At 47.1% G+C, this 16351-nt stretch overlaps 1 protein-coding gene and 1 long non-coding RNA gene across 3 annotated transcripts in view; one reads left to right on the top strand and one right to left on the bottom strand.

Annotated features, from left to right (window-relative positions):
* The window catches only part of LOC132819522 (1-phosphatidylinositol 4,5-bisphosphate phosphodiesterase beta-1), an 893680-nt gene that overhangs the window by 304684 nt on the left and 572645 nt on the right, over positions 1–16351 (bottom strand). For both annotated transcript variants that reach the window (XM_060831077.1, XM_060831078.1), the window contains exon 9: positions 16061–16227. In XM_060831077.1, coding sequence (XP_060687060.1) covers positions 16061–16227 — 167 coding nt within the window. The remainder of the gene's footprint in view (positions 1–16060; positions 16228–16351) is intronic.
* The window catches only part of LOC132819885 (uncharacterized), a 32550-nt gene that overhangs the window by 5453 nt on the left and 10746 nt on the right, over positions 1–16351 (top strand). The window lies entirely within an intron of this gene.

Below are 16351 nucleotides of genomic sequence, written 5' to 3'. Positions count from 1 at the left end.
CGATCCTTGTGACACTCCACTGGTCACAGGCCTCCAGTCTGAAAAACAACCCTACACCACTACCCTGTCTTCTACCTTTGAGCCAGTTCTGTATCCAAATGGCTAGTTCTCCATGTATTCCATGAAATCTAACCTTGCTAACCAGTGTCCCATGGGGAACCTTGTCGAACGCCTTACTGAAAGTCCATATAGATCACATCTATCGCTCTGCCCTCATCAATGTTGTTGTTGAAGATGTTGTTGAGCTGCCTTCTTGAACCACTGCAGTCCATTTGCTGTGGTTTGACCCACACAATGCTGTTGGGGAGGGACTTCCAGGATTTTGACCCAGCCACAGTGAAGGAACGGCGATATATTTCTAAGTCAGGATGGGGATTGGCTTGGAGGGAAACTTGCAGGTAGTGGTGTTCCCTGCATCTGCTGTCATTGTCCTTCGAGATGGTAGCAGTTGTAGGTTTGAAGGTGCTGCTGAAAGAGCATTGATGCATTTCTTAGGTACAGATTCCTCTTTCACAGTTTCTCAGGAATTAAATGTAATAACCTATGGACTCAGTCACGCAGGCCAGGAAATCCGTAATTTGACCCTCAGTCTTTGCTCATTGAGTAAATCTCGGAATTGTTCTTCACTGGGACAATGCATGGGTACTTCAGTGTCACATGGTCTGTAGAGATGCAGGAAGGCAGCTGACTAACACCTCCTTGTGGGCAACTCAGGAAGGACCATAAATGCTCACCTTGCACCCAGATCTTGAGAATTAGTTACAGAATAAAAAACTATGCCCTGACCCCATTAGGAAATGTCATAAGTTTGTGAGCCAGTCACAGTATTGGTAGAGAAATATGAACTGACAGGCTGCTGAGGGCAATGGAAGAAAGTCACAAGCTTAACTTCTGAACATCCAGCAACAAAGTTTTAATTCGGAACTGATTAATGGAGGTTGTGTGGCTGATACCCATCATCATGATGTTACTGAGTGTGTCAATGAATATTCCATCTGAGCTGCGGCTCAAACATTTCAAAGCTTTTGCAACAGTGAATTTTGATGGCGTGGTATGATGTAGTTTCTAGAAATAATTCCTTTCTAAAAGCTTCTCACGATCTCCCGTCAATACAAAGAACAGATTTTGTCCTTCAACAGAGTATTCATACCTAGTGAGCTGACACTTGCATTAGCTCTCAGAACATAAGAATGGGACTTTGGTGATGCAGTACTGAAGTATTCAGTATGACAGCTCCTGACACCTACATGTATTAGAATCTCAAATGCAAGACTCAAGCTAAGCACTCCAGATGTCAACAGGAGCATGCTTCTCTTAGTGAGTCATGCTGCAAGTGGACTTAGTAAGATGGAGACTGAGACCTTTACACAGCGAAGCCTTAGGTTATGATACAAGAAGATCCCCCCCTTAAAGATATATGCATCGCAACTGTCCGACAGAACACAACTCAAAGGAATTGGCTACATCAAATGTAAGTCTTGCTTTTAGTAAATGTTGAAACTCAAAATCTATTAATGATTTGAATTGATTTATTGCAGTCACATGTACCCACGTGCAGTGAATGTTTTGTTTTGCGAGCAGATCGGAGCAAATAAGGACATACAGACTATAGAGTGGTTAGACAGAGCGAAGCATACAAGGTTACACTGCACAGCAAGTGCACAAAGCAAGATCAACATTAGCGGGGTCAACATTAATTGAAGTTAGAGAGGTTCATGATATACGAATGAAAATATTGTGAACGCAAGGACGTCCAATTACCTTGATTTTGTTCGTATGTTTACAGCAGCATTTATTGTGGAAACTCAATGTGTAAACAATTGAGAATTGTGTCAGAAAATGGAGTTGAAGTAGATTACAAGTTGCAATTTTACCGAATGGGAGAGCAGGTTTGAGGTGCCAAATGACCCAAGCTTGCTCCTATTTCTTGGGGAACCTTGTCGAATGCCTGACTGAAATCCATGTAGATCAGGTCTACCGCTCTGCCCTCAGCAATCTTCTTTGTTACTTCTTCAAAAAAACCCAATCAAGTTTGTGAGACATGATTTCTCACATACAAAGCCATGCTGACTATCCCTAATCAGTCCTTACCTTTCCAAATAAATGCACATCCAATCCCTCAGGATTCCTTCCAACACCTTGCCCACCACCGACATCAGGCCCACAGGTCTATAGTTCCCTGGCTTGTCCTTATCGCCCACCTTAAACAGTGGCACCACGTTAGCCAACCTCCAATATTCCGTACCTCATCTGTGACTATCGATGATACAAATATCTCAGCAAGAGGCCCAGCAATCATTTCTCTAGCTTCCCACAGAATTCTAGGATACACCTGGTCAATCCTGGGGATTTATCCACTTTTTTGTGTTTAAAGACATCCAGTACTTCCTCCTCTGTAATATGGACTTATTTCAAGATGTCATCATCTATTTCCCTACATTCTATATCTTCCATGTCCTTTTCCACAGTAAACACTGATGCAAAATACTCGTTTAGCGTCTTCCTCATCTCTTGCGGCTCCACACAAAGGCTGCCTGGCTGATCTTTGAGGGGCCCAATTCAGTCCTTATTTATCTTTTGTCCTTAATGTATTTGCAAAAACTCTTTGGATTCTCCTTAACGCTATTTGCCAATGCTATTTCATGTCCCCTTTTTGTCCTCCTGATTTCCCTCTTAAGCATACTCCTCCTGCCTTTGTACTCTTCTAAGGATTCACTTGATCTATCCTGTCTATACCTAACATTTGCTTCCTTCTTTTTCTTAACCAACCCTCAGCTTCTTTAGTCAGCCAGCATTCCCTATACCTCCCAGCCTTTCCTTTCACCCTAGCAGGAATATACTATCTATGGGCTCTCGTTATTACATTTCTGAAGGCTTCCCATGTTCCAGCTATCCCTTTACCTGTGAACATTTGTCCCCAAGTAAAAAGTGAGGTCTGCAGATGCTGGAGATCAGAGCTGAAAATGTGTTGCTGGTTAAAGCACAGCAGGTCAGGCAGCATCCAAGGAACAGGAAATTCGACGTTTCGGGCCAGAGCCATTCATCAGGAATGAGGAGAGGGTGCCAGGCAGGCTAAGGTAAAAGGTAGGGAGGAGGGACTTGGGGGAGGGGCGATGGAGATGTGATAGGTGGAAGGAGGTCAAGGTGAGAGTGATAGGCCGGAGTGGGGTGGGGGCGGAGAGGTCAAGAAGAGGATTGCAGGTTAGGAGGGTGGTGCTGAGTTCAAGGGAATCGACTGAGACAAGGTGGGGGGGGAGGGGAAATGAGGAAACTGGAGAAATCTGAGTTCATCCCTTGTGGCTGGAGGGTTCCCAGGCGGAAGATGAGACGCTCTTCCTCCAACCGTCGTGTTGTTATGTTCTGGCGATGGAGGAGTCCAAGGACCTGCAGGTCTTCGGTGGAGTGGGAGGGGGAGTAAAAGTGTTGAGCCACGGGGTGGTTGGGTTGGTTGGTTCGGGCGTCCCAGAGGTGTTCCCTGAAGCGTTCTGCAAGTAGGTGGCCTGTCTCCCCAATATAGAGGAGGCCACATCGGGTGCAGCGGATGCAATAGATGATGTGTGTGGAGGTGCAGGTGAATTTGTGGCGGATATGGAAGGATCCCTTGGGGCCTTGGAGAGAAGTAAGGGAGGAGGTGTGGGCGCAAGTTTTGCATTTCCTGCGGTTGCAGGGGAAGGTGCCAGGAGTGGAGGTTGGGTTGGTGGGGGGTGTGGACCTAACGAGGGAGTCGCAAAGGGAGTGGTCTTTGCGGAACACTGATAGGGGAGGGGAGGGAAATATATCCCTGGTGGTGGGGTCCGTTTGGAGTTGTCGGAAATGACGGCGGATGATACGCTGTATACGGAGGTTGGTGGGGTGGTAGGTGAGAACCAGTGGTTGGAGGGGCGGGGCTCAAGGGCGGAGGAGCGGGAAGTGGAGGAGATGCGGTGGAGGGCATCGTTGATCACGTCTGGGGGGAATCTGCGGTCCTTGAAGAAGGAGGCCTCCTCTATATTGGGGAGACAGGCCGCCTACTTGCAGAACGCTTCAGGGAACACCTCTGGGACGCCCAAACCAACCAACCCAACCACCCCGTGGCTCAACACTTTAACTCTCCCTCCCACTCCACCGAAGACATACAGGTCCTTGGACTCCTCCATCGCCAGAACATAACAACACGACGGTTGGAGGAAGAGCACCTCATCCTCCGCCTGAGAACCCTCCAACCACAAGGGATGAACTCGGATTTCTCCAGTTTCCTCATTTCCCCTCCCCCCACCTTGTCTCAGTCGATTCCCTCGAACTCAGCACCGCCCTCCTAACCTGCAATCCTCTTCCTGACCTCTCCGCCCCCACCCCACTCCGGCCTATCACCCTCACCCTTGACCTCCTTCCACCTATCACATCTCCATCGCCCCTCTCCCAAGTCCCTCCTCCCTACCTTTTATCTTAGCCTGCCTGGCACCCTCTCCTCATTCCTGATGAATGGCTCTGGCCCGAAACGTCGAATTTCCTGTTCCTTGGATGCTGCCTGACCTGCTGTGCTTTAACCAGCAACACATTTTCAACATTTGTCCCCAATCAACTTTTGAAAGTTCTTGCCTAATACTGTCAAAATTGGTCTTTCTCCAATTTAGAATTTCAACTTTTAGCTCTGTACCATCTTTTTCCATCACTATTTTACATCTAATAGAATTATGGTTGCTGGCCCCAAGGTGCTCCCCCACCCTACTCTCCAACCTGCCTTACTTCCCAAGAGTTTTGAACCTTTGTTCTGATTTATAATTGAAATCCGAATTCTAAAGGATAACAACAGAATTGTAGACACTGATCTGAAACAGTGGAGAGTCTAGATTAGAGTGGTGCTGGAAAAGCACAGCAGTTCAGGCAGCATCTGAGGAGCAGTAAAATCGACGTTTCGGGCAAAAGCCCTTCATCAGGAATACAGAGGATTCAATTCTATTAAATCTCCATTGCTATGGAGGACATCACACTTGGGAAATTTAGTGGCAGCAGAGTCTGAGGCCAGGATGAGGGGACATGGTTTAAAAATAAGGTTCTTCCACTGAAGAAGGGAAGCCTGTTTCCTGAAGAAAATCATGAGTCTTTGAACATCTCTTCCCCAGGGAATAGTAGGAGAGTCACTGAGGGTGTTTGGGTTGGAGATGGATGGATTATTGATCGGTTGGTCATCAGGAGTTAAAATCAACCAGGCAACAGTGAGGACTGCAGATGCTGGAGATTAGAATCGAGAGTGTGGTGCTGGAAAAGCACAGCAGGTCAGGCATTCATTCCTGATGAAGGGCTTTTGCCCGAAACATCGATTCTCCTGCTCCTCAGACACTGCCTGACTTGCTCAGCTTTTCCAGCACCACACTCTCGACTTAGGTCATCAGGAGTTGTCAGGACTTGGTCAGAACAAGGAATGTAGGCCACAGTCAGATCAGGCACCTTTTCGAATTCACTCAGAGATGTGAGCTTCACTGTCTGGGCTGGTGTTTATTTTCCATCCCGAGTTGCCCTTCAGAAGACGGCTCTGAGCCTCCTTCTTCAACTGCTGCAGTTGTCGGGGTTTAAGAACATGGATAGTGCTGTTCGGAAGGTGCTGCAGGAATTAGACTCAGCAACAAGAAAAGAACGGTAATGTTTGAGGTTCAGATGATGCATTGGTTGGATCGAAAGTTGAACATAGCCTTCCTGAGTGGTGCACATTGTATATTTCTCAGGGTAAACACTGCCAATTTTGACCTGTCACTGACTGTGGCAGGATGAGAGGATTTGCTGTCAGCCGTTCCTGCTGTTGGGAGATCTGAATTGTTCGGGCCCCTAGGCATCTCTTCTACCCTGTTAGCACGACGACAAGGCAGTGTTGGTACTGACTTTAGCTCTGTCGTGGTGGGCATGGCAGCATCCCTTGTTGAACCTTTCATTTGACAATAGACAACAGGCGCAGGAGTAGGCCATTCTGCCCTTCGAGCCTGCACCACCAGTCAATATGATCATGGCTGATCATCCTCAATCAGTATCCTGTTCCTGCCTTATCTCCATAACCCTTGATTCCACTATCCTTGAGGGCTCTATCCAACTCTTAAATGAATCCAGAGACTGGGCCTCCACTGCCTTTTGGGGCAGAGTATTCCACACACCCACCACTCTCTGGGTGAAGAAGTTTCTCCTCATCTCTGTCCTAAATGGTCTACCCCGTATTTTTAAGCTGAGTCTTCTGGTTCGGCACTCACCCATCAGCGGAAGCATGTTTCCTGCCTCCAGAGTGTCCAATCCTTTAATAATCTTATTCATCTTAATCAGATCCCCTCTCAGCCTTCTAAACACAAGGGTATACAAGCCCAGTCACTCCAGTCTTTCAGCATAAGGCAGTCCTGCCATTCCGGGAATTGACCTCGTGAACCTATGCTGCACTCCCTCAATAGCCAGAATGTCTTTCCTCAAATTTGGAGACCAAAACTGCACACAATACTCCAGGTATGGTCTCACCAAGGCCCTGTCCAGCTGCAGAAGAACTTCTTTGCTTCTATACTCAATCCCTCTTGTTATGAAGGCCAGCATGCTATTAGCTTTCTTCACTACCTGCTGTACCTGCATGCTTACCTTCATTGACTGGTGTACAAGAACACCCAGGTCTCTGTACTGCCCCTTTACCGAAATTGATTCCATTTAGGTAGTAATCTGCCTTCCTGTTCTTGCCACCAAAGTGGATAACCATACATTTATCCACATTAAACTGCATCTGCCATGCATCTGACCACTCACCTAAACTGTCCAGGTCATCCTGTAATGTCCTAACGTCCTCCTCACATTTCACCCTGCCACCTAGCTTAGTATCATCAGCAAATTCGCTAATGTTATTACTAATACCATCTTCTATATCATTAATATGTATTGTAAAAAACTGCGGCCCCAGCACTGATCCCTGCGGTACCCCACTGGTCACTGCCTGCCGTTGTGCCCCACCTTGTTCTTCAGCCTCCTCTCCCTCCACCCCACTCTCCAACCTCCCCTTCCCTCATCACCACTCTCCAACCTCTCCTCCCCCCACCCCACTCTCCAACCTCCCCTTCCCCATACGCACTCTCCAACTTCCTCCCACCTCATTCTCCAACCTCCCCTTCCCTCATCCCCACTCTCCAACCTCCTCTCCCCCCACCCCATTTTCCAACCTCTCCTCCCCCACCCCACTCTCCAACCTCCCTTTCCCTCATCCCCACTCTCCAACCTCTTCTACCCCCACCCCATTCTCCAACCTCCCCTTCACTCATCCCCACTCTCCCCACCCCACTCTCCAACTTCCCCTCCCCCCACCCCAATCTCCAACCTCCCCTTCCCCCATTTCCAGCCTCCACTCACCCCTCCCCACTCTCCAACCTCCACACCCCCCCCACCCCACTCTCCAACCTCCACACCCCCCACCCCACTCTCCAACCTCCTCTATCCCCCATCCCCACTCTCCAACCTCCTCTCCCCCCCACCCCACTCTCCAACCTCCTCTCCCCCCACCCCACTCTCCAACCTCCCCTCCCCAATCTCCAACCTCCACTCCTCCATCCCACTCTCCAACCTCCCCTCCTCCCACACAACTCTCCAGCCTCCACTCCCCCCACCCCACTCTGAACCTCCTCTCCCCCACCCCACCCTCCAACCTCCCCTCCCCCCATGCCACTTTCCAACTTCCTCTCCCCCACCCCACTTTCCAACCTGCCCCCCCACCCCACAACTCTCCAGCCTCCTCTACTCACACCCCACTTCTATACCTCTTCTTCCCTGCCCAAATTGTACTTCTGACAATAAGAGCCAATTGATAGTCAAGACTTTGAGGGTGAGACCTCGAAAGTGCCAGCAGGACTCACACGAAGGTCCCACAGATTCCTGATGAAGGGCTTATGCCCGAAACATCGAATTTCTTGTTCCTTGGATGCTGCCTGACCTGCTGCGCTTTAACCAGCAACACATTTTCAGCTTAGGACACTAAATGTCTGCTACAATAGAGCAAAATGTCGGTCCTGAAAATTGCCACCTGAATCTGGTTTGTGTAGTGAATGTGGTTTTGCGACAATGGTATTGCTGGAGGAGGCAAAAAAAACCCAGTAAAATGAAACAGGAATGCTTGGAAATGAATCTACTGGCCATGCCGGAGCACCGAGGTATTCAAAACAAGTCAGACCAGTATGCATCACTGGCAAGTTTTACTGGTTTTTCCTTCTAGGGATGGAGCCCTGGTCTGGCTTTCCTAAACTGTGGGTCATGACCCCAGTGGGACAAAAAGCCCTGAGAGAGCATTGACTGCTATGGAGTCTGTATTGAATATCAACCCCATGCTTTGTCTTATGGTCGACCCGGCCTTATGGATAAGTCTTTGATTCCTGCTGCAAAGAAGATGAAATGTAATTTTGTTTTAATTTTAAAATCAACTTGCCAGCCAAACATTCAAACTCAAACACACCTCTCTCCCCCACTACCTCTCATTTAATGATTCTCACCATCAAGCCCCCACCAATGTTCCCTCTGATCATGCAAAATCCACGACGTTAAAATGGAAAAGGTTTTGGAAACAGTTCCCTGGACCAAATAGTGGAGAGGGGCTATTTCAGTGGGTCTGTGACAGTCAGTTAAAGAAATAACCCCATGAATTAACCGCATCGCGGCTGGTATCCCATCAGTGAGTCATCCTTTATTTACTTGTACACACTGTGGCTTTGGCCAATCCAGCTCGGAGTCAGTCCCCTGAACTGAGGAGGTTCTAACGCGCCAGTTGATATTGGTCAGCTTTTCTCACATTCCTGATGAAGGACTTATACCTGAAACATGGACTCTCCTGCTCCCCGGATGCTGCCTGACCTGCTGTGCTTTTCCAGCACCACCCTTTTCGACTCTGACTCTCCAGTCCTCACTTTCCTCTGACTCTCCCCCATCCCCACTCTCCAACCTCCTCTCCCCCCACCCCACTCTCCAACCTCCCCTCCCCTCACACAACCCTCCAGCATCCTCTGCCCCCACCCCACACTCCAACATCCCCTCCTCCCACACAACTCTCCAGCCTCCACTCCCCCCACCCCACTCTCCAACCTCCCCTCCCCCACCCCACTCTGAACCTCCTCTCGCCCCACCCCACCCTCCAACCTCCCCTCCCAGTCAAGGATCTGGTAGTCACCGGGAATCCCTGTGATTCCAATCGGGGATTCCAATTAGTGATTGTCTTCTTCGCCAGAGGCTAACGTTTTGTTTCATCGCTTCAACAAGTTCCATTTCCTAATTCAAATCCAGCCAATTCCAACCCTGGAGAATATTCAGACTGCCAGGGGCTCAATGTCGCTGTTTGCAATGACTGTCAACAAATTATTATCGCCATGAGAAATCTTCTGGGAAATGTAACTTGTCGGTTCAAACTGAATGAAATTTTCCCCTGCATATGTTGACAGGTCACTATATTCCGAATGTCTGCAAATGCAAGAGTTTTGTGCGCAAATGGGACTCAGCTGAAAACTAAAGTGTAAATATACTCAGTTATGTTGAATTTTGATGAATATGTCAGAACTTGGAGAGCAGCCCAAGCTTTTTTGAGAAGGTATTTTTGCACTTCTCAATTATACAACTCACCCTGAGCTGCAGTGGGATGTGCAGTACTCCATTAATCATATTTCCGGTGATATTTTGAAAGTTGGACCACAAATTTTCATCCTTTCTTTCAAGCTACTTTCATAAATGTGGTTTACTACCGCACTCAATAAACCCCATACTCCTGATTAAACTTCAGCAAGGCACAAAGATTTACAACCCTAGGTTGCTTGAGGTCCTGTCAGGCTGGAGAACAAATTAGATTAGATTACTTACAGCGTGGAAACAGGCCATTCAGCCCAACAAGCCGGCACCGACCCTCCGAAGAGCAACCCATCCAGACCCATTCCCCTACATTTACCCCTTCACCCAACACTACAGGCAATTTTAGCATGGCCAATTCACCTGACCTGCACATCTTTGGACTGTGGGAGGAAACCGGAGCACCAGGAGGAAACTCACGCAGACACGGGGAGAGTGTGCAAACTCCACACAGACTGTTGCCCGAGGCGGGAATTGAACTCGGGTCTCTGGCGCTGTGAGGCAGCAATGCTAACCACCGTGCCCCACACACCCCAGGGTGGTGCGGTGGCTCAGTGGTCAGCACTGCTATCTCGCTGCGCCAGTCACTCGGGTTTGATTTCAGCCTCGGGCAACTGTCTGTGTGGAGTTCGCACGTTCTCCCCGCATCTGCGTTGGTGTGCTCCGCTTTCGTCCAAAGATGTTTAGGTTAGGATGGATTGGCTGTGCTAAATTGCCCATAGGGTGCAGGGTTGTGTAGGCTAGGTGCATTAGTCCGGGGCAAATATAGGGTAGGGGGAATGAGTCTGGGTGTGTAACTCTTTGGAGGGTCAGTGTGGACGTGTTAGGCCAAAGGGCCTGTTTCCACACTGTAGGGATTCTATGATTCACACTCCCCACAACGAAGCTGCTGCTCTGTTCTAATATGGTGCATTTGTTTCTTTTGTTAAAATCAAACAAATTAGTAAACTGCCAATCACAAAATGGACCAAGCAATACATCGATTAACCACAAGCAATTACTGACTGGATCAGAGAAAAACATTCATCCCTCAGCCATCGTAAGTTCTGAAAGCAACTAATTTCACAGCGAGTTAGTAAATACACTCTTATATCGATTGGAATCGGTGTTACACCACGTGCATTAATGCGTGGGGGAAGTGCCTGGTTCCAGCTCAATGCCCTTTACACAAATCCTGTGCTTTTTTTAAATTTGAGTGCACATCTTTCTCTGAATGCCTGCTTCCTGAGGAGTGGGTGATTTTAAGTCAGAGGTCCTCTGCTTTTTACAAGTCAAAGAGTAAAGGAAACCTCCAGTTGGTTATGGTGACCCTTGTCATTTCTTCAATGCGCCCCAACAGTTAAAACCCAAATGCCTACTTTATACAATGAAAGATGAAAGTGGAGTCCTGGGGAGACAGGATAGTGAAGTAGGCATATGGTTCACTTGCCTTTATTGGACAGTGCTGCAAATGTGTTGCTGGTCAAAGCACAGCAGGCCAGGCAGCATCTCAGGAATAGAGAATTCGACGTTTCGAGCATAAGCCCTTCATCAGGAATAATTCAGGATTATTCCTGATGAAGGGCTTATGCTCGAAACGTCGAATTCTCTATTCCTGAGATGCTGCCTGGCCTGCTGTGCTTTGACCAGCAACACATTTGCAGCTGTGATCTCCAGCATCTGCAGACCTCATTTTTAACTTTATTGGACAGTGCACTGAGTTTAGGAGTTGGGATGTCATGTTGCAGCTGTACAGGACATGGGTTAGGCCATGTTGGAATATTGCATGCAATTCTAGTCTCCTGCTATAGGAACAATGTTGTGAAACTTGAAAGGGTTCAGAAAAGATTTACAAGGATGTTGCCAGGGTTGGAGGGTTTGAGCTACAGGGAAAGACTGAATCGACTGGGGCTGTTTCCCCTGAGCATTTGAGCCTGAAGGGTGGCTGTATAGAGGTTATGAAAATCATGACGGGCATGGATACGGTAAATAGACAAGGTCTTTTTCCCCAGTATAGGGGAGTCCAAAACTAGAGAGCATAGGTTTAAAGTGAGAGGGGAAAGATTTAAAAGGGACCTAAAAGGGACCTTTTTCATGCACAGAGTGGTACGTGTGTGAAATGAGCTGCCAGAGGAAGTGGTGGAGGCTGGTACAATTGCAACATTTAAAAGGCATCTGGATGGGTACATGAATAGGAAGGATGTAGAGGGATATGGGCTGGGTGCTGGCAAATGGGACTGGATTAATTTAGGATATCTGGTTGGCACGGATTGTCGAAGGAACACTTAGTCAGACGATAGTATTCTTAGTGCACACACACACACAGCACCTTCATAACTCACAATGCAAGGGACTCAGTTGTAAAGGGACAACAGTCACCCTTACCCGGACGGTCTGCCTTTCGACGATTACAACTGTATTTTTACACACAAATCCGCTTCAATCATATATTAGTTTCTTCTTATTGACCAATTACATATTGATTTTCAAGCCTTGGTAACACAATAGACCAATCATATTCCGCTTTAGTTACGCCTCATTTCAGATGAGGTCATTTGCCTTCGACTCGTGCCACAGAAGTAAAATGTGGTTCCTCTTTGTTTAAACTGGTGCAAGTTGTGGTTTGCTCCATGTCTAAATGCTCAACATTAGGCTTTTATATGGAACATTATGGTCATTGCTGCTCCACATGTATCTTTGCTGAACATGTCTGTCTTGTTTGGATTGTCTTTGTTTTATTTTAACACCTTCCACAGGACGAGGGGGATCAAAGATACGTGTGGAGCAGCACTGACTACAATTGAACATAGAACGTAGCAAAGTACAGCACAGAACAGGCCCTTTGGCCCATGACGTTGTGCCGAGGTTTAATCCTAATATGAAATATAGTAATTTAATCTACGCACCCCTCAACTCACTGCTGTCCAGTCGCTTAAATGTCCCCAATGACTCTGCTTCCACCACCAATGCTGGCAACACATTCTATGCACTCACAACTCTCGTGTTAAGATCCCAACTCTCTGCATGTTCACGCTAAAAGCTTGGTGTTTCCATGCTGTACATCTCTGTGACTCTACCTGCATGGGTGGTTGTTAAGGGAGCCAGTGATCAAACTTCATTCAATATCGGAGAGATTGGGGGGGGCTGGGGGTTGAAGTGTGGAGCTGAAAGGTAAAACAAAAAGGTGTTATCTTGTCAACACTGGGTTGTAACCATGAGGAAGCATCCCCAAAACTGGCTGTGATTTTAGTCATTGCTCAAACACCATTCCCCATTCCAAATAATTTCCACAAGCTGCAGAGGCTTTGGGTCCATCTCTCTCGAAAGGTAAACTACTGAGGATGCTGGGAATCTGAAACTAACACAGAAAATAGCTGGAGAAACTCAGCAAGGCTGGCAGCATCTGTGCTGAAAGAAACATTTCAAGTTCAGAACTATTCGGAAGAAAATTAAGAATCACACGACGCCAGGTTATAGTCCAACAGGTTTATTTGGAATTACAAGCTTTCGGAGCGCTGCTCCTTCATCAGGAAGCTGTTTGTATTTGTTCCTTTCAAATAGACCTGTTGGACTATAACTTGGCGTTGTGTGGTTCTTAACTTTATCCATCTCAGTCCAACACCAGCTCCTCCACATCATATTCTGAAGAATAGACTCAAACGTTAACTGTGTTTCTCTCTCCACGTAAGCTGCCAGACTTGCTGAGTCTCTCCAGGGTTGTCTTGTTTCTCTCGTTGTCCACCTGCCTCCAACTCTTCAGTTTGAAAGTCTCTGAGTTCATCGAATCTCTCACTTTTTCACTAAGTCCATCTTTTGATTATATCTTCCCTCTTTAGCCGTGTCACTCCTGTTTACAACTTCCACTTTAGTCACATCACTCCTGTTTACAACTTCCTCTTTAGCCATGTCACTCCTGTTTACAACTTCCTCTTTAGCCGTGTCACTCCTGTTTATAACTTCCTCTTTAGCCGTGTCACTCCTGTTTACAACTTCCACTTTTACTTTGTTGTCTAGTAGCAGCATCACCAATAAGATTTCATTGGCAGTAATTACCATAAACTGGGAGGGCTACAAATCCCAGAGCAGGTCGATCCAAACTGGAAAAATCTGATCAACGGTTTCGACATGACTGCCAGTTTCACAAAATTGACAGCTCAGGACACCATTGTAAACCTGGTATCTAAAGTGCACAAAAGCACAGTTTAAGGCAATTATCAAGGGAGGTTATGAATCTCAGGCAAATTTTCTGAGGTAGGAATAGATGTAGGCCATTCAGCCCATCAAGTCAACTCTGTCATTCTCAGAGATCATGACTGATATAATAATCATCAGCTCTACTCTCCTGCCTTTTCCCTATAACCCCTGATTCCCCGACTGATTAAAGGTCTGTTTCTCTCAGCCTTGAATACACTAAACTACCCAACCTCCACAACCCACTGTGGTAAAGAATCCCACAGACGCATTAACCTCTGAGGGAAAAGCCCCTTCTCACCTCTGCCTGAAACATGTGATGAATTATTCAGAGAGGATTCCCTCTAGTCCTAGATGCTCCCACAAGGGGAAATAACCTTTCTGCATCTATCCTCTCATGGCCCCTAAGAATCTTACATGTTTTAGTAAGGCTGTCTCTCATTCTCCTAAACTCCACTGAGTGCAGGCCCAACTCTCCTCATGAGAAAATTCCTACATACACCAAATCAATCAGATTGAACTTTCTATGGACTGTCTCCAATGTTAGCACATCTTTCCTCGTATAAACTGTTCTCATTATTCCAAGAACTTTCCATTTTTGTAATCCATTCCCTTTGAAATACAGGCCAAGTTTCCATTTGCCTTCCCTGTTACCCAATGACCTCAGATACACTAGCTTTTTGCGATTCGTGTGCTTGGACCTCCGAACCCCTCTGTGCAAAAACTTCTGCAGTCTTTCGCCATTTAAATAATATTCCCTGACCAGAAATGTGAGAACTCCTCTTGCCCTTGATCCGTGTCTGGGAACAGAGTAGGATCAGGGCCTGGATGGATGGGTTCTGAAAGCATGCTGCATAGCGAGTCCAAGTTTCAATCTCCAGCTCTGTGCTCAGGTCAGCAATCTCAGCTTGGCCTTACTCATCAATAATTTGCTGACTTCTGCCTTAAAATATTCAAAGATTCTGCTTCCACTGCCGTGTACCAAAGGCTCATGACCGTCTGAAAGAAAAAAATGGCCTCATCTTAAATGGAGAATCCCTTACTTTTAGAGAGTGACCTCCTATAGCTGACCCCATGATATGGCTATAATTTTCTTTGGAAATTTTACATAGAGTGACACAGAAATGTGCTTCGGGTAGAACATATCACAGGACACAGAGCAAGCACAGTGGGTTGTAGAGGCTGGGTCATTAGCTTTTCCAGCACCACTCTGAACTAGACTCTGATTTCCAGCATCTGCAGTCCTCACTTTCGCCTGGTTGATCTTAACCTACTGCAAATCCTCTTGCAAGGAAGCCTACCTTGAAGAAGTTCTCCTCCTCTCTCCACAAGAATCTCAGTGAGTCTCTCTCTCTCTCTCACTGCAACCCGCAGGCCATATCCTCTGCCCTGGAGCTCTTCAACCATGTCCTCAACCATGTCCTCTCTGACCTATCACCTTCATCCCCACCTCCATCCACCTATTGTACTCTTGGCTACCTTCTCTCCAGCCCAAACGCCCCTCCATTTATCTCTCCACTCCGGAGGCTCCCTGCCTTCATTCCTGATGAAGGGCTTTTGCCCGAAACATTGATTTTCCTGCTTCTCGATGCTGCCTGACCTGCTGTGCTTTTCCAGCACCACTCTCATCTAGACTGTGATTTCCAGCATCTGCAGTCCTCACTTTTGCCTGGGTAGTTCGGTTTATTCAATGCTGAGAGAGCCAGACTTTCCATCAGTAAGGGAATCAAACGTGACGGGGAAAAGTGGGGTTGAGGGTTATCAGATCAACCATGATCTCTTAGAATTACGGAGTGGACTCAATGGGCTGAATGGCCTACATGGAGAAAGTGAGGACTGCAGATGCTGGAGAGTCAGAGTTGAAAAGAGTGGTGCTGGAAAAGCGCAGCAGGTCAGGCAGCATCTGAGGAGCAGGAGAGTCAACGTTTCAGGCATAAACCCTTCATCAGGAATGTTCCTGATGACATTGATGCTCCTGCTCCTCGGATGCTGCCTGGCCTGCTGTGCTTTTCCAGCACCAGTCTTTTTGGTGCAGAATATCCTACATTGTTGTTCCTTGTATATCACAGGAAACAAAGGTGTTAATAACTAACCCAGCTTTGTTCTCACGATTGGGGATATTATCAGAGTCTTTTGATGCCAGTTTGTTGCATTGATATACATTGATATACATTATCTCCAAAGACTGCATCACTCATGCAATGTCAATCCATTGACAATATAGGAAGCCCAATAAAACACCTTCCTTGTCCAGCGTCATGAGCAGCCAATCACGTGAATAAAAACCAAAAATTAAACCAACCTCTCTTCGCATGTGCGGCGTTTGGTTCGTATTTCTCGATGAGCTGCTGCACTTGTTCTGGTTTCACTGGAGGGTACAGTATCTCATTCAAACGTGGGTCCCTCTGCTTGGAATTGATGAACTCTGTCATCTGGTCAACCGTTAGATACGGTGTGTCCTTTGCCCCACTGAAAGAAGGGAGAGAATAAAGCCCGGTAGATTTCAGTCAGATTGGAACAACTATGGAATACTCTGAAATGAGGCGCAATTAGGTATTCCTTTTGTGAGTTCAACCCAGTTGCACCTTTTCAA

This window comes from Hemiscyllium ocellatum, chromosome 10, assembly GCF_020745735.1.
Source record: "Hemiscyllium ocellatum isolate sHemOce1 chromosome 10, sHemOce1.pat.X.cur, whole genome shotgun sequence".
NCBI classification, from domain to species: Eukaryota; Metazoa; Chordata; class Chondrichthyes; order Orectolobiformes; family Hemiscylliidae; genus Hemiscyllium; species Hemiscyllium ocellatum.
The sequence above is the reverse complement of the archived record's forward strand: the minus strand, read 5'-3'. Positions and strand labels throughout refer to the sequence as shown.